The 21122-nt window shown below is 34.1% G+C and overlaps 3 protein-coding genes across 3 annotated transcripts; 2 read left to right on the forward strand and 1 right to left on the reverse strand.

The window, feature by feature from the left end:
- Positions 1 to 603: 603 nt before the first annotated feature.
- On the reverse strand, positions 604 to 18527 carry LOC128175898 (protein pellino-like). Its single transcript, XM_052841764.1, has 16 exons — positions 18462 to 18527; positions 16752 to 17067; positions 15965 to 16073; positions 14984 to 15028; positions 14787 to 14861; positions 14414 to 14672; positions 13744 to 14112; positions 7571 to 7733; positions 6801 to 6930; positions 5989 to 6090; positions 5232 to 5429; positions 4592 to 4777; positions 4026 to 4124; positions 3628 to 3843; positions 2514 to 2629; positions 604 to 2272 (listed from the first exon to the last, which is right to left on the reverse strand). Exons 2-16 carry the CDS (start codon positions 16994 to 16996, stop codon positions 2146 to 2148), a joined length of 2439 nt encoding a protein of 812 aa, XP_052697724.1. The 5' UTR covers positions 16997 to 17067; positions 18462 to 18527; the 3' UTR covers positions 604 to 2145.
- Positions 9652 to 10432, forward strand: LOC128175897 (uncharacterized). Its single transcript, XM_052841763.1, has one exon. It carries the CDS (start codon positions 9728 to 9730, stop codon positions 10022 to 10024), a length of 297 nt encoding a protein of 98 aa, XP_052697723.1. The 5' UTR covers positions 9652 to 9727; the 3' UTR covers positions 10025 to 10432.
- Positions 18528 to 20242: 1715 nt separating the features above from the next.
- LOC128176243 (uncharacterized) lies at positions 20243 to 21120 on the forward strand. The gene is made up of 2 exons (XM_052842430.1): positions 20243 to 20880; positions 21051 to 21120. Exons 1-2 carry the CDS (start codon positions 20359 to 20361, stop codon positions 21117 to 21119), a joined length of 591 nt encoding a protein of 196 aa, XP_052698390.1. The 5' UTR covers positions 20243 to 20358; the 3' UTR covers position 21120.
- The last annotated feature ends 2 nt before the right edge of the window (positions 21121 to 21122 follow it).

Raw genomic sequence — 21122 nt, forward strand, 5'->3', positions numbered from 1 at the left:
AAATAAATTCATTAATTATTAAAATACTGCGTTGTTGGGATAATTCTGATTTAGAGACAGTGTTCATATCACGCGCGTTCCATCTTCAGTATTACAGTAATCTCATCAAACTTGTTGTTCTTATAAAGTACAGACAGACCATTGTTTAACACAATGCATAAACTGACTAAATGTACATGGAACATAAAAAAAAAAATGTGTTTATCCCCATCAAGGACGGTACTTCACCAAACATTTGTAAAATATCAATAATCATAAGAGACAAAAATGCTTCAATTTTTACAAAGTATAACATGCATGGGGATTTCTTTAAAAAAATTGGATGTTGAATAATCAAAATTGATCCACTTTTTGAATCTCAAAATATAAGGAATATTGACTTAAGACATTTTCTGTAACATGCCAACAATGGAAAAAAAAAGTTTGTTACAAACATTAACAGTGCAGCAGTAATACTTGTCTCAGAATGTGTCTACAGAAATACTGCTCTAATCTACAAAGAAGTGCAGTGCTTAAAATCAAAACAGACATAATCTCTAGAAACAACTGAGAACAGGAACAAAGGGCAAGAATTCAATTTGGCACAAAAGGTACTTGTTTAAATTAGTGGTGGTTTTTACAATAAATCACTATAGAGCTTGGTGCAAATATAAATAAAATATATTGTGTTCTTCAATAAATTTTGAGGTACAAAAAAGGTAGTTTTGTATCATTATGAAATACTTGTACATACATCCTTAAATGTTGTGAGGGAGAATATCTCATTTTATTATCCCAACAGTAACCACTACTCCCTTCACCCTTTTAATATAGGAATAACCAAGTATTTTTTAAAAGAAATTTCGTATAAACTTATTTTTTTCCAAGAAAACGAAATACCCTGTTGTAAAACAATCTACAATGAGGTATAAAGTGTACCATACACGTAAATGTTCTGGTAAATATGGCTGATTCATTCTATGTTAATAACAAAGGATGAAATCTCGACTATTGTACCTAAATCTACGAATACAGTACATTCTTCTCTATCTACAAACAACACATTAGAATTCTACATACAAGTATTAACAAGAAAAATGCCATGTGACATGTACTTAAGGCCCTTTAAGTACATGTGTACCTCAAAATTGGTGCTTGTGACAAGAATAATCAATATTGAAAAATACTAAAACGTGAAAGGCAAGAAAATTAGATACATTACTACAGATACAGGTACTTATTGCCTAATGCCCCAATAAATACAGAAATTGTAAAGATGTTCTACAGTATAAGCAAAGGCCCATCCCATTCTCAATAAAGCACTCAAAGCAAGATTTAGGATCGGAAGAGACAAAAGGACCCAAATAATCGGAGCACCTAGACAGTATAACAAGATCAGGTAAATGGTAGCACAAGAAATGAACATGTATATAGTTGTGATATGTTATAAAATGTATGGCTTGATCAATGCATGTATAAATTTAATTCATAGCAATAGGTTCATATTCTGGCCCAAATTGTTCCATTTTTAAAAAATCTAGCATAACAGAAGCAGAAAACCAAAACATCAAGCAGCACTTTGCGACTAGAACTTCTGGGGCCACAATATAAATCTCCGCTAAAAACAGTTGATAAATTGTATTTTTTTACTCCAATTTTCATTTAACAAGAAACAAAGCTACCTGTTGAAATATTTCCCCTGGCAAACAGCAAGAATTGGAATGACTGTAGTTGTTCCCGAAATGCTGCATGGTTTGAAATGTTCAACCCACGAAAATTAATTATACGTTGAAAAGAAACAATGACAGCAGAAAAATAAATAAATACAGGTACAGTCAGTTGCCTTTGGCAGACACACTGTACCCTTAAAATGCCCCCAAATTTACATGATTTCATTGAACAACAATTATAACATTTATCTGAACATAATATTTAGAAGGCAAATGTTATAAATTCAAGTGTATGCTTTGACAATTCGTTTCTATAATTTAGTAACTAAAATAAATTTACAACTTGTCTTCTAAATACATTGTACCATGCTTACACAAATAAAATGAATACTGGGTTTTATCTTTTTTTTCTGGTTGAGACTTTCTTTTCCTTGGTGGTTTTATATTTCTCATCTTGATTAGCAAAAATAAGCAGTTATCAGATATCACAAAAGATTCAGTCTGTGTTGTCTTGAAAAATCAACTTAATAAACCCGGTCTCTGCACAAAGAGGCGTGGCACAAAATGGACAGATGGCTTGGAAACCTTGACAACCATGTGGAACAGGAAGTTCAGACCAGTACCTGTAATAAGGTCAAAGTTCACAGTACATTGTACAAGTATATACCTCTCTACTTTAAAAAAAAAAACAGAGATGAGAGCATTAAAAGGTTTTTTCCTCTGACAATATAACAAAGAATATTATCTTATTTGTGACAAGTTATTGATAAGAAGTTCACTGTGCTAAAAAATCAACAGAAACATTGACTTTGCCGACAAATGGTTCTTTTCAACAAGAGGTGAATCTAGACAGTTACAGCGTACCTGACGGTTTTCTCCGAGGCCATGTGTCCGCAGGGATTGAAGCAGTGAGTGGGAGGATCTGAGTCCGCATAGAAACTCAGCTCACATCCCATCTTCAATTTGATGAATGTTCCATCCTACAAAAGAAGAGAATTTCAACATTGAAAATAATTTCTCATTCCTGCAAATTGTACTGTAAATTCCTTATTTTATGCGAGTACTTAATTCCGCTGTTATGTATCAAATCACTTGAGAATATTAAATCACGATAACCAATTTTTTGTTATAATTTCCTATAGATCAAAACTTTCTGAAAAATAAAAGCAAGATTTTAAAATCTACAAGGATTGCTTCCCTCAATTTTAAGCGAAAATTAATTCCTCGCATCTAATTAGGAATCTACAGTATTCAATATCACTATAAGGATTTTTTATCCATTTTATTATTTTGTAAAAGGGCTGGCTTTGGTCAGACTATTTTATTACCAAACTCTTATCAATACAAATTGATACTGTACTGGCATACAGCCAAATCTCGCAAAGGACCATTTCTTGCCAGTGCATTGTTCGTCATTTTATCAACACATAAAATTATATACAAAAAAAGATTGTAGCAATGCACTGGCGAGAAATGGTCCTTGGCGAGAATTGGTTGCACACCAGTAGACATACAAGTTGTTTCAATTGGCTATGTATTTTATCTAAAGCAATTTTGGCAGAAAGCACTTTAGCTAACATAACTGAATGCCATGTGTATACAAGTATATGTTTAATAATAGGTATATTTAGAATAATGCTTATTAAAATTCAGACAACTGTAGATTCCTAATAAATACAAGGAAATATTATTTGCGTAAAATAGCGAGAACATCTCGCGGAATTAAAATCTCACTTTTATTTTCCAGACAGATGTAAACTAAATGAAACTAAGATAAAAATTCGGCATTTGCAATTCTCTATTCTCGCGATTTTTTGCAAAACAGTTGTATCGCGGAATTAAGTACTAGCATAAAATAAGGAATCTACAGTAGAATCAGTTTTTGCTAAATATTTCCCACCCTAAACATAATATGTTTAGAGAAATTCTATTAACGACTTAAATACCAATAAATGTATTTCAAAATCAAACTACTGACCTTCAGACACAGCGGACAAGTGCGCGCGGTCTTATCGTCCTTCTGCCCCCACTGATGCTGTCCATGGACATGACCACACTGTAGGTACACATACGGCTGCCGGTCAGACAGACCCAGGGTGCCTTTTTTGGGTAGCACTAGGGTGTTTAGTCCCACCGGACACTGGGGGCGACCAGCGTTAATGGTTTCCACCAGATTCTCAAATTCATGTTCACTCTGTAACAGAGCAAACAAATTGCATTCATATAACAGTAATCAGAATGAGATTTTAACATGAAAGTGAAATACACATACTGGAAATAATACAACTGTTGATGTGTATAAATGAAATTTCCCAAGAACAGTACTAGTAATAATATTCTCTGATTGACAGTTAATGGTTACATTTTTTAACTTACCGGCGAAGAAATCAGTCCTAAAGCAGACCTCCATAGCAAAGTAGCACCACACAAATCTATCAATGTTCCATCTTGCAACACATTATCTTCATCTTTAATCTGAAATATACACCTAAAACTGTAATATTGACATCACCTCTACTTTGAGTATAACAAATTAAATTTGGTAGATATTTTATGCCATGAAATTTGTTTATACATATACATGTGGTTGTATTACATACCGGTATATGTACATGATATACATGAATGTATTGAAAAATATATAATCAGTACACAGTGAATTTCTTTTTATCTTTTATCCTTGCAAAGTTTTTAAACTTTTTTTGTGATTTTAATCAACTTTTAACTCTCATTATATGTTTGACCTCTAGCTAAGAGGTCATATTTGGACAATTAATTTGATTTGTAAACTACAATATATTTCAGAATTTCAATTTCAATTTAGTTTAGTTTGTTCTAGATGTTTGAAAATCATACATCACAACACTAAGATTTGTAATCATGACTGAACTGACTTGGAGTAAATGAATAAAAATCTCTACAGTGTTTTCAAGTCATTGTACCTGGTTAGTTTTGAGGGGTGCCGATCTGGACTCGCGGAGAGGATATATGGCGCCCCCTACTGACACTTCTCTCCATACTCCAGGTTTCCCTGGAGGATAAAATCCTTCCTGAGGCTTCATGATAAACACACCATTTGTAGTCAGTCCATCTATTTCCTCCCCCACATACCACTTTACTGCCTTTTCCTGCAGACATATTTCATAATTGAATAAAAAATTCTTATTAAAACTCCCATATCGATAAGTAGTTTAGGGGAGCAAAAGGATTTGGTGGGATTTAAAACAAGAACAAAGTTTACAATGTTTAATGAAACTGAACGTTTCCCTCTTTCAGAGTTTTATAAAGGCAGAACAAGAACATCTACCAAAAATATTGTAATAATTTATTTATGGTTATTTCCATCCTTGTTTTATTTGTGTTAAACTCAACCACACCCTAATTTGCAACTTTAAATCTACACATACTAAAAATATAAATCATGACTTTGGGTGGATTTCACATTGAGTAAAAATCATCTTATTTCAACCATGATAGGAGAAGACATCTTGTATGTGTATTCAATTTCTTTTTAAGTAGACTTCATGCACTTGTACTTTGAAGATCACATCAATGATAATGTTAACAAGAGTGTATTTGTACCCCAAGAAAGATATTTTTCCCGGAGTCAAACCCTGCAGCATAAATCCTAGCAGTGTAGGGAGGATTTCTGTCCACCAGGATCCGACAGGCAAACCGGGATATCGTACTCTGTGTTATTCCTTCATTCATGCTTCGCAGGTTCCCTGGGATAGTATCCATGACAACAAAATCAATGGGGGGCTCTGATGACCTTCCAATCTAAAACAAGAGGGCAGGATCTTTAACATTTAGCCATAATAAGAATTTAAGTCAATCTTCTACATGTATTTTGCTAACAAAAGGGTCATTCCTTCTTGATATCCTGAACTTCTGAACTAGGGATCTCAATTTTATACCACATTGCAATACATGTTTACAGTTTGTTTTTGAGCAGAACTGTGTATATGAAGGATTGATTTTAATACTCTTTGATTGAGAAATTTAATTTAAAACAATAATATGGTATACCTCAATCTTCCAGCAATATTTATTTTCCCAATATTCAAATAAAATTTCACAAATAAAATTTCAAATTTCAACTTCCAACTGCTGTGAAGATTATATGTATTATATAATGCCACCAAGAGTAAAATAATGAAAACAACCAAGTCAAAGTCGGGAACTAATTTATAACAGCTGCTTATGACACTAATCAAGAGTATTATTTACTGCCTGGGGGAATCTCCCACACCTGAGACGTGTTACAGCTGCTGTGGCACTGATAAAGAAAGGGCATTTATAGCTGAGTTTTTTTACTCCCTGGAGAATTCACCCATACCTGAAACATGTCTGTGTCTTCATCTTGTTTATACTCGACCACCACGGCCTGGTGGCGGGACAATGTGTAGGTCACAGAGTGGGACTGGGGGTCTTGTAGGGCCTGCAACACAATGTCATCATTGTCATATATATATATCACACAGGAGACATACTTCACACACACTGAAGTGCCATCCTTTAGAAAGCTCTTCACCATTCCCCGTGCTGGTTAATATAAAACACTTGTAACAGTGGACAGGAAATGACATGCTTAAAATTAAATAGAATTTATATATTTTAGGATGTTCCCTCTTGAAAAGTTCATTTAGAAACCTACAAGTGTACTTTATCATTAAACTACTTCATTGTTAAGCCTCACCACATTGAGAACTAGAATTACATGGGAACAAAAGCTCTGGAGCATCTCAATGTGTATCATTGATTTATTCTACGATGCTAAATTAAAGATTCATATCACAAACAAGCATGATACAAAGCAATGCCATCCACACCCTGATTAATTTAAAAAAATAACAATCGGGGTGATCAAATTTCATGTTGAGGCTTTTTCTATTCAACTCGAAATAATACATTAATTTGGACATTATGTAATGCAACTGGTCTACAAGTACAAACAGTGTCCATTAACTTATAGCAAAAGAATGCATGTACAAAATGATGAATGCCTTTTAGATAAAATACATATCTCACTACTCATCAGTCCAAAACAGAAGGAAAGAATGAAAGAAGGAAGTTAAAACAACAGTGGTTAAATGTTAAATTCCTTTTCCTTCAGAAAGAGAGAAAAGGAGAGAGAGAGAGAGAGTATACCTTTGCAGCTTGTGCATTTTTTACGACATGTTTTCTGAATGGTTTGACCCCATTTCCGGACGGCTTTTTCCCCAAGATAAATTTACTTTTCTTCCTTCCTTTATCCCCACTCGGAAGATGGCCATTATATCTACAACAATACCTCTTAATAAGCAATCAAGTTAACAACTATGAAACTAGAACTGAAACACATTATTATATTTTACTAAACTTTCGATACATTTCAGCAATATTTAAGTGTGTGTAGTTATAATCAACAATTAATTGCAAATGAAAACAGTTAATAACTATTTTTAATAAGTTACTGGTGAATATCACAAACATTTTTGTTATTCTTTAAATTAAGGTGATTTCGTTATCTATAAACATTCAATTCATTACTTAGCCAACCTAATTCTCAACATTTGTGTTTGATATTCAATGGCATACTGTCAAAGCAGAAGTTTTCGTAGTGGATTGAATTTTTTTATTGCATCGGCAACATTTATTAACAAATTTTACATCGCAACATAATATACATTTGATAAACTATATCGCTGATATTATTTATTTTCCAAATTCATGATCACAAATCAAACAATTTTTTTTTCCACATTGACAAAAATCCTCGTATCAAAACATTGCAAATAGGAATAGAATGGAAAAATTTCTTTTAATGTTATTTTATTTCTTAAAAAGAGAAAGAAACAAAAATAAATATTGTACAGTCTTAATCACAAAGCCAACAGGTTAGGCAGGTACATGTATATATGTGATAGATTTTAACATACCCTAGTATGATGAGTTCCCCGTATTTTATGGCACTTCTGTTCTGTTTAGTTGGACTGCCTTGGCTTAGAAGTGGTGAACTCTGGCAACCACTAGATGAAGGGGGTTTGTGTGCAACTGGAACTTTGTCTACCATAACACAATCCATGGATCTGTTATACACATCTACAAAGTCAAACAATCCATGGACTGTAATACATTATCTGTAGATTCAAACAAAATATGGATTTGAAATATATATCTACATCCACTGAAGGAAGTCTGTAATTCACACTGACAAACTCAACTTAGAGGTAGATGGAATTGTAATACATGTACAAAACATTGTATACCCACAGAAATGTTATAAAAATCCACAATACATAATGCAGTCTATTAATTTCAGTGAGATATGGCCCAACTAGAATATTTCGAATTAAAATGAAATCATTAAATATTTGGAAAGTTCTTTACAAGACTATACACAATCAGAAATCAACATTTGTTTACAATTCATTCCTCTCTCCGGAAAGCGTCTGAATCTTTTAACTTCAGATGATGAGTCTATTTGTCTTTCTGGAAACTTTTTTGTCATCAGGTAAAAGCTCAAGTACCTGCTGCCTTTGAGTTCAAATTTTAAAACTCAAAATTAAAAGTTATCAATGTTTTAGTCAATAAAAGTCCTCATTAGAGTTATTGGAGACTATAATCCTGTGATTCCTTCATAAATTTCCAAATATCCAAGACAAGCCATATTCTACTTAATATATTAACAATCCATGGAACTTTGTCACCCACTCTTTAAAGTCAAACAGTCAATACACCATGTACACGGCAATGAATTATGCACATGAAACTATAGTAAAGGAGCTGTACATTATACCTGTTGACATGCCTCATTGACACTGGAATAGCTTGAACTTAAAATCTACTATTGTCAAGGCCTAGCTTACTGTAAAGGTATTACATTTGGCTGTGTAATATATTTAGCAGTTTTGGCTTAATTAGGCTTCATTAAATCAAGTTCATTGCTAAATGCCATGGATATTTGTATAAGAATAGGAACATTCCAGAATATGCTAATTCAAATTCTAACTTGTTGAAAAACTTTTTTTTCATCCAAATTTGTACACATCATGATCAAATATAATATGCTTACGGCTTGTGAGTATATAATGTTCATCCTTTTAATTAAGATAGAACCATTTTAACAAGAGCTTGGACTTTGGGCAGAACGTGATAAACTCCGATTTGATGAAGGCGATGTCTACTAATGGTAAACTGTCCTGCAATTGGCTAATAGATATGCATACACTGAACGTAATAACATTCCTACGACTTCATCCAGAGAAGTATATTTTGCTTAAACAGCATCAGTTTCACACAGCAGAGCAAGGTTTTGAGGCCTATGAATAATAATAAGGTTCTTTTAGCGAATTGGAAGAAAGGAGGTCAATGTTTGACAGCTTGTTTTGATGAGCAAACTAGATAAAAATATCCCACCGAAAGTCCAAGTTCTTGTTAAAACGGTTCTATATACAAATATATCCAAGCAATGTTTAAATCTTTAACGCATTTGGTTAGAGTTAAAGGCCACATAATCACATTTCATTTTACAATATATCTTAGAAGTTAAAAAAAAAACAACAATTAAAAGATTTCACGGAAAAATTGAAAATCTATATTCATAGAATGAAATAATACTGTGTTTAGAATCCATACAGCTTTACATCAACATGTACAGTATTTAAAATATCTGAAATTAAATACATCAAGAATCTTACAGTGTAACAAATCGATTTAAATTAAATATTTTTATCTGCAGTTTGTCAATTCAATGAACTGTCATAATAAATTTTCACACAAAGTTCATTGTCCCTTTCTGTACTTTTCCAATGAAAATGACTTACACAAAATATATGACTACCTGTTTTATTTCTGGAGGTATTTCACTTTTTTCTTGTTACACCATCTCGTGAGAGTTTTTTCTTACAAAGGCGTCTCACATCTGCCTTCAAATGTCAAGTTTTTGTCTATATCCAACATCATGTCGTGCGCATTTACGCCGCTAGGTGCGCGCTGTGTATTTTTGTTTACTTCCGTTCATTTTACTTCCGTTTTATTTTCCATCTTTCTTCAACGCTTTGTGTATTGCAAAATCCCAAAGAAGGAACATTACAATGGACGAATCGTGGGGTTTGAATAATGCAGACTTGATGCAGCAGATAGGAACTTTGATGTGGGCAGTAAATGACGACAAAGCACCCAAAATGGTAGAAAATATGGCAGCAATGAGAGTTGGCTATGAAGTGTACCAGAGGCTGAGTGGCCAAAGAGATGTGGATGCATTACGCAATCAAACCATAATGGCCATCGCCAAATATGTCAAAGACCACCCAAAGGCATCAAAAGAAGAACTACTAAAAGAAATATCAAAACAGATTGCGTTGTTTGTCAAGAAACTGGAAGAAATATAGTGAAATCATTGGCGACATTTGGATTGTGTATCTCTTGTGTTTCAATCTGAAAGGTTTTTTTCAGACTGTGGTCAGACAAAAGACCAAATTAAGTATTTAAAAAATGTAGAAGTGTCTTTAAAAGTGACACAAACTTTAGAGAGATTTCTAGTGTACAAGAAGAAACCCAGTTATTTCAATTGATGTACATCAGGTGTTTTTTTTTACGGAGAAGTGACATTGTTTAATACTTAACCATCAGATTTGTAAAGACAAAATACACAATTTATAGGATATAAAAGAGAATAATGACATTGTAGTCCTGTATTTGTTTATGTAGAATGTGTTGTTATTTAGTAATTTTATTATCATGTTTTTTATTATTTCATGAACAACCACAAATAAAATGTTCATAATTACAAAAAAATATAATAGTTGTGTTGTGTGTATGCAAAAAATAAAACTACTGCACTTTATTGAATAGCCCAAAGTAATTAATCGGGATCAAAATTTACCAAAAACATAGCATCAAGGACTGAACTATTGTTTATATCACAACTTGATCATGCGTGGAAACATTTCTGTTCAAAAAATGCCTTTTTTATTAGTTTTTATCCATGAAAACAAAAGGTAGAAATGTTCAGGTCATGTTACCTGTAATGACCCATTTGCTCCCAGATATCTAACCATACATTATACCAGATTGTGCAGAGGCCTATTCAGCAGAGAATCACTTGCCAGAAAGTTGTGTTGCAGGTAAAGGGAATTTTGGTGAGTGCTCGGGAGGGCCTCTGGTATATCATATTAGAAATATTTAATCTAATGTTAAGAAACAATAAGTTTAAAAAATTGTTTTACAAGGATTTAAATTTACCTGTAAATGTATTCAGACAAGTCCTGCTGCCCTGCAGTAGAGCTTTCATTGCTTTTGGTAAGTGTTGATGGATGTGATTATGAGATATTAAAAGGTCATCCTTCAAGTCACGGTTGCTTGTGACATCCTGTCAGATTTTGTAAACAAAGGATCAATTCACTTCCTTTTTATATAACTTTACACATGCAGTGATGAAAAGTCATACATATAACATTGAACAAGGATTTTAAAAAAATGGAAAGGGGGGGGGGCTATATTAAACTTAATTAGCTCTTTTGTTAATCTGTTGGAGGATTTGTGGAAAAGATATACCATTCAATTTACCAGCTAATCAATGAGTTCCTTGTTTGTTAGAGGGTTGTGTTTATTTTTATAAATTTCAGAATTTTCTCATGTCTGAATTAATTAACAAAGTGCTAATTATAAGGGGTCTGGATATTACCTCTAAAGTGTCTTTTACTAGGATACTGACAATAAATGCTTCGTCACTTCCTTTCTTTCTCGGCAGTTAAATTACGGGTATTACTTTCCATTTAATTACAAACATCTGTCTCAAGTTTCATTGACTACAAATATTAAATTTGGGAATGCAGAATTTTGTGTTTTCTGATATGCCCTTTCACCTTCTATTTCTTTACCTAAAGGTAGCATGCATCTCTAAATACATTATCTGAAAATCAATGCAAGCAACTGTAACTAAACAATTTAAAGGTCCTGGAGTGGAATTCCACCATTTTATCCAGTTTTATCAGTACTATATACCTGTAATATATTACAGTAAAACTCGTTTAGTACGAACACGGATGTAGCGAATTCTTGGATTTAGCGAAGTATTTTTTAGTCCCTGGTAAAATTCTTAACAAATCTTAGCAAAATTTGAAGGATATAACGAATTCGGATATAACGAATTTATGGATATAGCGAACTCATTTTGAATCCCGTAGAGGTTAATATTAACCTTTATAACGAATTTCTTTACAGTTAAAAAAGTTTGAAAGAATTTATTTTAATAAATATTTTTCAATTCACAATCCGATTACAAAAGGTAACAAAGTAATTTATTTTTATTTTAAGCTTTAATTAACCAAAATTATAGTCTAGTGAAAGAAAACATGTTTATATAATAGTGAATTCACTATAGTTATTATTACAAATTCGTTATACGGATATAACAAATTACGGATATAACGAAATAAAGCCAATGGTCCCTATAGGACTTCACTATAACCGAGTTTTTCTGTACTTATAGCTATGCATGACAACTACAATTCATCCTTATTTAGTGTATATTAACTTGAACTTGAATCCACAGAAGTTCTCCATCAGTAAATTATAGGTCATTTGAGCTTTAATTATTAAGAACATAAAATTGATATTTTTGCGATTCTAGATGCATCATACATTAAGTACATGTACCGGTACATAGGAGTAAACTTCCTCCATTAATTATTCATCTTCATGTTCATACTCATGTTAAGAAAAGGAAAGGGCAAATGAACAATATCAAGTCTGGCTGGTACATCCATCCCTTCCTGCATCACACTTACAGGGCATAAAGTTAATTAGGAATGTATTTAATCCCATATTCTTTACTTGTCCCTTGTCAAAAAATATCTAGAACGCATCTGGTACATTGAGTTTTATGGATTCCCTAGAAGCATCATCCCTTTAATGTTTGATTCAAACTATATACCCGGTATTCTGAAGAATGAAACCTAGTCCCTTTTATTTATCTGGAAAATATCATCTTCGCTAGCCAAGGGTGACGATCCACGGTGTTTCTCTATTCACCGTGGATCGTCACCCTTGGCTAGTGAAGATGGGAAAATATAGGCAGCATACATCATTCAACCCCAGATTCATCATCAATGTAAATTTGCTTGTACTAAGTTCATATTAAGCATCTGTAGATACATTCTCCATGTGAGTTTGGTGTAGACTGGGTTCATAATTACTCACTGTACAAGTAGGAGTAAAACTGCTTCAAAAACTTTAACCTAGAAAACATAGGTCTCAAACCCCATTCCTTGCAGAAGTATCACGTATCCCCAGACACGTCATCTCTGGAAGTTTAGTTCAGATTTTCGTATAGTCCATAGATGCTTGTGAATGAGACCTGCTCTAAAACTTGAACGTAAAACAAACCACAAACAAGCTAATGAGATTGATACTTCATTTCATTAAACAAATAACCTGTCAAAAAAAGTATAACGGGCAAGTACAATTTGTACCTTGTATACAATCATGAAACACAGTAAACTCTGAATAACTTGAACACAGAGGGTTTGGAAGACAAACTGTTAATATCACCAGCAAAAGCAAAAGCTCAAGTTATATACAAATAATGCCACAGATCAATTCCTGTTATACCTGTAGTTTCACGTAATACCAAGACAAGCGTCTAAATGCTGATTAATGTGGGTGGACAAAATATCCTTGCTACACACTGGACATTTACAAACATCCGTTTCAATAACATTGAACGAAGACTTCACAGGATTTTCTCTTGTCATTTCAACCACAGAAGTTGTTTCTGTAGAAGAATGTCTGAGCAACTTTTCATCATTTGTTAAGGTGTTTTTCGGATATACAGTATTGCTTGTTAAATCAATTGTTTCATCTGTCTTTATCCTTTTCGTTGCTGGCTGAGGCTTTGACAAAGATCTCTTGATTGAGGTCTTGTTAAAGGTCTTATTTTTTGACTGGTTTTCGTACTTTTTGCCCCATATCTCTCGGAGTTTGTTTTGAACATCGTTGTTTGGCGTTTCAGATTGTTTCGAAGTAGACGGCTTGGAACAAGATGCTTTATCAGACAAATCAGATGTTTCGGAATCATCTATAACAGTTTTACTTCCTAAAGACTTACTAAAATCGTTATTTGTGGTCTTTGAAGGGCTTGGTGAGGAAAGCTTTTCTTGTGAATCTAGAGCATCACACAGCAGTTCATCCTCAGAATCTGAAAGTAAATCTTTCAAGATTGCCTCTGGAAGATCTTTCTCATCGCAACTTGTATCATAATCAATGTTCTTTGTTTTCGCAGGATTCTTTTGTGGATGAACTGCCAATAGATCTAGTTCATCATCTGAGTCTGTGTCATAAAATTTGGGTAGACCTTTTACTTCAGGCTTTTTTGTCACTTCCTTTTGTGGGCTGGCTTTCGTTGGAGATCTACTTGAAAGTACATGTCCTTTTCCAAAGAATGTTCTGATGTCCTTATTTGGACTTTTCTTTTCAACTGTAATGAAAAACATGCACTGTAATATCTTTTGAAAAGTCATTACTTAAATAGAAAGGAGTAAAGATTTGTGAAGTCAGGAAAAATAAATCTGATACATTGATTCATATTGTAAAGATTTGTGAAGTCAGGAAAAATAAATCTGATACATTGATTCATATTGTAAAGATTTGTGAAGTCAGGAAAAATAAATCTGATACATTGATTCATATTGAGTAAGAATAAAACTTACAAATTTTTCATTCCTCACACAGAAATATTATCTCAATGAAGTTGTGGAAAATAATGAAAGGACAGGTACCTGCTTTAGAATCTGTTTTTTCTGATTTTCCTTCCCCTTTTTTCTTTTTCTTCCCATAGTTCTCGGGTTCCTTTACTTTGATGAAGGTTCCATTACATGAGTTTTGATGATCTCTGAACCAGGGGTCGCGGGGTCCTGGGGCTCGATTCATGGCTCGCTTCACATAACCAAAGTACGGTTTCCGACTCTGACACGGTCCATTGCATCTCCACCAGTGCTGTCTGTATTCGGCGACTTCATCATGGAATGTGTGGTATACCTGAAGTAGATGGACGTAAACGTAAAAGGAATTATTGAGTAAAATGAACACTTCCAGAGTGTCGCACAAATAAATCTACAGTGTAACAGAAAAAGGGGACACCCATGAACCTACAGTTATATTGACTCCTGCCTCTTTGTTTATGCGGTACATGTGTTTATGGAATTCTGGCCCATGTCCATCATGATCCTGGTAAAAGAAAATGCAAAGTTATCTTGAAAATATCAACAAACTTTCATTAATAAAGTAAGAATGCTAAATAAAGGAGCATTATTGATATAACTGAATAGGTGGATGTCAGATTTACTTACTTTATTATTGTCTGTGACAAAAAGGTATGCATGGATCATTTCATGCTGAAAAAAAAACAAGCTAATTACTATAGCTCTAGATCTCCCTTCACAGTATCTTACATTTAAAAATAGGTAAAACTGCTGTCATACTGAACCACCATCATCGTTAGAAACACTTGACCAGTCTAACATACCCATTGCCATTGACCAACTCAGGCCTGCATCCTCAGAAAATGTCTGTTTGAAATTGATTCCTGGGAGTTTCTTGGCCAAGGAAGGAGAGAAAAAAATTCTTTTTTATTTTTCAAACTTGAAGTTTACATAATTAAAAATTTGTAAAAAAAAAATTCAATATAAAAAAAAGTCCTTTCACTTAGGCTAATAAAATTTTATCAGCAAGGGATATTTAAATAAGGCAGGAGGCAATTCCAAACAAACAATAATTCTATTTTGGCCTCATTTGTCATTTTTAATGCAGAACACTATACTTTTTAAAAGTATATAAGTAAACATCATAGAAACACATGCTATTGTTGAGAGCATATATCTACATTCTACATATTTTTGCAAGTAAAGTGTGTGGAAAGCTGCTGCAGTTATAACACAGTATTGAAAGGTAAGATCATGCAGACAACTTATCATCATACCGCGCTAATTTGTATTCAATTTGTCCGCATGACCTGGTGGGTTAGGAAAGACAATATCCAAAAATAAACATTCAATTCTTAAGTATTTAAGCATTTTTTCAATTGTAACACATGTATTTCCTTTACAAAAGTGCAAAGCCGAATTGAATAGGGCACATGTACCTGGTAATATTGAAATATTCATGTCTGTTGAGCATGAGAAAAGTTTATAGAGTTAGTCTTAAGTAATTAAGGGTACATGTATGTGAGATTAGCCAGGGTTTGCCAATGATCATGTATAATGAGCCATTTGTCTTAAAACCATAGATAAGATTTAATTAATATGTCTAAATGTCGGGTCTCTTAGTCCTACCAGCAGTGTTTGTACCAGGTCTCTCCGTGGTCTCAGCTTTAACAGTGGTAAACTGAGTCGTACTGAGCAAAGCCCTCCACGCCCCTCATACACACAAAGTCCCGCACATCTACAAATAATTTAATTCTGGTTGTAACATGCTTTCATATTCGCTCAAAAATTTATTTTGTATAAAGAATGTTGCCTAGTAAAACTAACATCAAAAACGTATTAGGTAATCCACCTAACGTTACGTTTGAATTTTGTACATGTTGATGTCATTTTAAAAGTCAAATGACCGTTTTTATCTACAATAGCACAATATTAAATTATAAGGAATGAACATAATATTTATTAGTTTTATACAATATCAAATGGTTTCGAACAGTTTACGCTCTTTTATAAACCGTTTTGCTTTAGAAACTGCCCAAAACCATTTTAAATCATATTAAACTAATAAATATTGAATTCATTCCTGAAATAAGTCACGTAAATAAATCTATGGTTACCAATCATACAATCATCTCCAACTATATTTGACAATTACCGGTACTTGCAATTACATAATTATATAAATATATATTTTCCATTCTGTATACGGTAATTTTTATCATTCTATGAACATTTTGAAGCTGTTCGCTATTAATTCTCTTACAAAGATTTGTTTTCAGTATGAACTTAATATAATGATCAGTCTTTCATCCTTACAATGTGCCAAGATGTAGGAGGTTGGTCGGTCAAATTTTAAACCTAGCCATGTTAAAACCCAAAGAGTTCACAGGACAATGTTGTCCATGTATCAACATACAGTGTCATCCTAGGACTCCATTTGACCTCGATTCCTGCCAGCCTGCCCCAGAAGAAGCGGTCATTGTACTGTAGGAAAAGAGCCCTGATGTCTGGGTTCGGGTCCATCACCTCCCAGCTCTCATCGGCAAGTGACAGCGGAGCCCCGGGGGTGGAGGAGAGGGGACCACTTTCAACACAGGCCACATTCTCTGCTCTGTCAAACTCCTCTTGGAGTTTTAATGCAAGAGCCAGGTCTGCATCCATTTTTGACAGGCCTAATAATGACTGCTTTTCATTCCGTTTTCTTTCTTGTAGAAACAGCTAAAGGTAGTTACCTTGAATAAATTAAAACATTGAACAATAAAACAATGATTTTGATTTTTTCATTTGAGGATGCATGTTCCATAACATTTGGACTGAATATTAGCATCATTACTACAAACGTGGATTTAAGAAGGCTCAATGGTTATGGCAATTTTTTGACTGTATTGATTTCCTGTAGAAGAAGAGTTCTATATAAAAAAGATAGGAAAATACCAAAATTTAGAAGGTTAAATATATGGATTTCTTATTTATTGAATAATAGTTTATTAATAGCTAAATACATCACATCTTAAAATTTTATGAAAATCTTAAACATGTAGTTAATTTGTTGAACATCCAGCCCCACTAATTTGTTTGTGATGTAATTAAGAAATTAAAACAAGAAATTATATATGTTTTAGGTCATTCATAATCTAATTTTTTTTTCAATATACATCGTGTTCACAGAAACAGAAAATCAATGTATACTCTGTCCCAAGATATTTTGGATTCACGTTTGGACGATTTTTAATAAAAATACACTTACCTGTGAAAGAAGTGCAATTGAAATAGTTGAAAGGGATATTTTCCAAGATAATTTCATTGACACATTATCATCTTTCACTTGGAAAAATTCACAGGAACGAAAACAGATTCCTTACGAAGATTTATAATGGGGAATGTTTACATCTTTTCTCCATTCGGAATACACTTGGAATACATCGCGCAATATTTCAACGTTATTATCCGGGCTTACTGCAATGCAAAATCTCCGTAGACATCACATTTTTTAGCATTGTATTGAAACCTGATAAGCTAACAGGGGCATTTTGACTGAGAAATCTTGGAAATTTTTCATACTTTTGAATGAACATCGTTTGGATCCTGAGGTATTTATAAATATTAAACAATTAAGTCAAACGTGAATCCAAAATATCTTGGGACAGAGTATAGATATATATACAGTCAAACCTGTTTTAAAAGGCCACCTATTCTCTCACCAGAGGTCATGCTACATAATCTTCGCTTACACCTCTGTCAACAGTCTGTCACATAATCAAAACAAGCATAGCGAGCACATGGCATTGTTGATTTGTTTCCCCTGTACTATCAGCTGAAAGGGAGGCTATTTATGGGCAAAGACAACATATTTTTTTCTTCTTAGTGACCATCTTAATTTTTGGGGGAGGGGGTCAATATTGTGAAAGTATGTATAAACTACATACGTATACATATATTTACGAAGGTAATATTAGGGGAAAGGGCTTGTGTTAAATAACAAATTATGTTTTGACTTATCATAATAATGGACTGTTGAGCAGTAAATGGTGTCTTACGCGAACATGGCGAATGATTGAAATTACCAAGATTTGGTGGTGTCAGTGGTAATGAAGCAATAAAATATTCATGATGCTTAGTTGCCTACCTAAAACCCCAGGAGGTGGTCAGAACAGTTTCATGTTTTGATGCCTTTTAAAATAATCGATGTTTATTTGACACTTGAAAAAAATCGGATAAAAACGAACACCACCCCCCCCCCCCCCCCCCCGAAAAAAGTGGAGCCTATATATAAATATTGCGTGGGAATGGCTTGTGTTTTTAATCATTATCGGACCTATAAAGATCTGGGCCACCTGGGAAATTAATTATTTTTTTTCAATTAAAAAAAAAGCCCCCTTGCAAACATAAAAACGTCACACCTTTTTTCAAGAATTTTCCTCACATTTTTTTCCTACCAGACCAAAAAACAAAACACACACACAAATAAAAGCAGCACAACATTCAAAGATAAAATACTAAGGTACACGTAGACTGTACATTATGTTTTATTATGTAATTAATTACAATTAATTGACCATTGTCACCTGCTCATTCATAGGCGTCGGAAGCAAATTGAAAGTGGGGGGGGGGGGGGGGCTAGACTAATCCTCAGGAATATTGAGAAAAAAAGTAATTCCCAAAATCATGGAAATCCTAATCCGTGGGGGGGGGGGAGGTTATACCTATACTTCCAAAAAAAAATTACTTACCCAAGTTTTCTTTTTTCCAAAATCATCAAATTCCTAATCCGTGGGGGGGGGGGGGGGGGGGGGCTAGGGGGCTAGTATGCTTCTGAATCTAACTTCTCAATCTTTCAAGGAAGGTAAATTTACGAACAATAATCTCCGAAAAAAAGTGGGGGGCTGAACCCTCTATCATGCTATGTTTCTAATGGATAGGTATAACTTTGCAAAAAAAGTGGGGAGGCTAAGCCCCCCCCCCCCCCTAGCCCCCCCCCCCCCCCCCCCCCCCCGGTTCCGACGCCTATGTCATTAATACACCAAGAATGTTAATAAGCATTTGATCGTTTGCTGCTTTTATTTTTATACTTTCGAATACATTTTATCAACTCGAACTAATTTATGTGCATGCAACAGAAAAAATGTCTTACTAAAATAAAAAGAGGGATTTATAACTATACTTCATGCGTCTCCTATTTAAATGAATAAATGTAGCAATTATTAGGGAAAAGCCGACCAATATAAAATGTTAGTGGAAAAAGGAGTAAAAATTACGGGATTCGAGTTTGGAACATTATACAGATCAAAGGTATGACATAAAGTTTGTGGTCGTGCTTTATTGGATACTTAACACGCAATTTTTACAACTTAAAAAAATGCATGAAAAGGTATAGGTACATACATGTATAGTGCTCATCATTTCTACATATTTGAAAGAGCTGCCCCCTACTCATTTGGGAGTATGGTTAAAGTTATAAGGGGAAATATTCAAATTAACATTAAAAGGGAAGTTTTAGGTACTGTGCACTAACCCCACATCCCCCAAAGAATACGAATTTTGAAGGTCTCGTGAATAAATGGTCGGTTGTTTTTTGTTTTTTGGTTAAGATTTTGGATAAGTCCAAAACCTTGACCAAAACCCCCCGCTTTTTTCTGATCAATCTTTAAAATCCTAATCCGTGGGATCGGAGGGGGGGGGGGGTATGGGTGGTGTAGCGAAATAGCTTGAAACTTCTATTTTACTGTTAACTTTATTAATTTCCCCATAACTTTTACATACTAACACTCCCCCACCAATAAAAAGCCCCCCCCCCTCTACTTTCCCATATCTTAATATTGGATTTAAATACATCCACCATTACACATATCTTCAGCAGATGTACATATTAAAGAGAAATCAAATACCAATATTTTGTATCCCCTACATTGTTCCATAATGTTAAAAGCTATTTCGTATCGAAACAATCATATACGGAATAGTTGGACTACTTGTTATTCCGGAAAACAACCGAGGAAAATTCCAACTTTACATATCCCATAGTGATGACAACAGTTGTTTATGACGTCATAAGAGATATCAAAATGGGTCCTTGCGTCTCTAAACATAATTATCGCAAAGTTTATGCTGCTCCCACTGCAGAGGAAGGGAGAAATAGGAGGGGTGTAAGACAGTTCCTAAACCGGTTGTTTGGCCGGTTTAGGAAAAACACTGTCTTACCGGCGGTTGTTCAAGGCGTGGGCCCTGTGAACACCGCTTCAGTGTGCAACCTGACCCTCGAGATCCTTATTGATGAAACGGTGGGTGACATTTTGGGAGAATCGTCGCCAGTTCCTGCCAACATTCTCTCAAAATACACGGCTGGCTCCAACAGTGACGATTCGAGCTGTAATCTTCCCCTGTCAAAAGCCTCATCTCATACCTCTGCAAGCTGCACGAGTGTGATGGCAAAAGCTGAGCTGGCCCGCCGGCTCGGTAAACCAATCAGGGGAATCGAGAAACCTTACTCAGATCGACCTGTTGGAGCTTACCGGCCCACCGGGAATGTGAAGACTCCACGGCAAAAGGTAAGTTTATAGGCCTAGCGCCAATTAACTTACTATATAGTTGATATAATTGAGCCTATATAATATGACGTTAGATACTACAGTAAGCTGTATGCTAATTTTTTTCTTTATTTCTTCCTTTTGTGAACAGTTTCATAAACTTTATTCAATTTATTAATTTTTTGGTTTAGAAATCAAGATGTAATCCCACTGTTCATGAAGACATGTCCTTCAGCATCTTGATTCGGTATTCGGAGTAAAAC

The sequence above is a fragment of the Crassostrea angulata genome, chromosome 3, assembly GCF_025612915.1.
Source record: "Crassostrea angulata isolate pt1a10 chromosome 3, ASM2561291v2, whole genome shotgun sequence".
Taxonomy (NCBI): Eukaryota; Metazoa; Mollusca; class Bivalvia; order Ostreida; family Ostreidae; genus Magallana; species Magallana angulata.

What these genes read in the sequence shown, in the direction of transcription:
- LOC128175897 (XM_052841763.1), top strand. Translation starts at nt 9,728, where the DNA reads ATGGACGAATCGTGGGGTTTGAATAATGCAGACTTGATGCAGCAGATA.
- LOC128175898 (XM_052841764.1), bottom strand. Translation starts at nt 16,996, where the DNA reads ATGGATGCAGACCTGGCTCTTGCATTAAAACTCCAAGAGGAGTTTGAC. An exon ending in TGGAGTCCTAGGATGACACT is followed by an intron (nt 16,074 to 16,751) that starts GTATGTTGATAC and finishes AATTATTTGTAG; the next exon opens with ATGTGCGGGACTTTGTGTGT. An exon ending in AAGACACAGACATGTTTCAG is followed by an intron (nt 5,430 to 5,988) that starts GTATGGGTGAAT and finishes CTCTTGTTTTAG; the next exon opens with ATTGGAAGGTCATCAGAGCC.
- LOC128176243 (XM_052842430.1), top strand. Translation starts at nt 20,359, where the DNA reads ATGACAACAGTTGTTTATGACGTCATAAGAGATATCAAAATGGGTCCT. An exon ending in TGAAGACTCCACGGCAAAAG is followed by an intron (nt 20,881 to 21,050) that starts GTAAGTTTATAG and finishes TTTTTGGTTTAG; the next exon opens with AAATCAAGATGTAATCCCAC.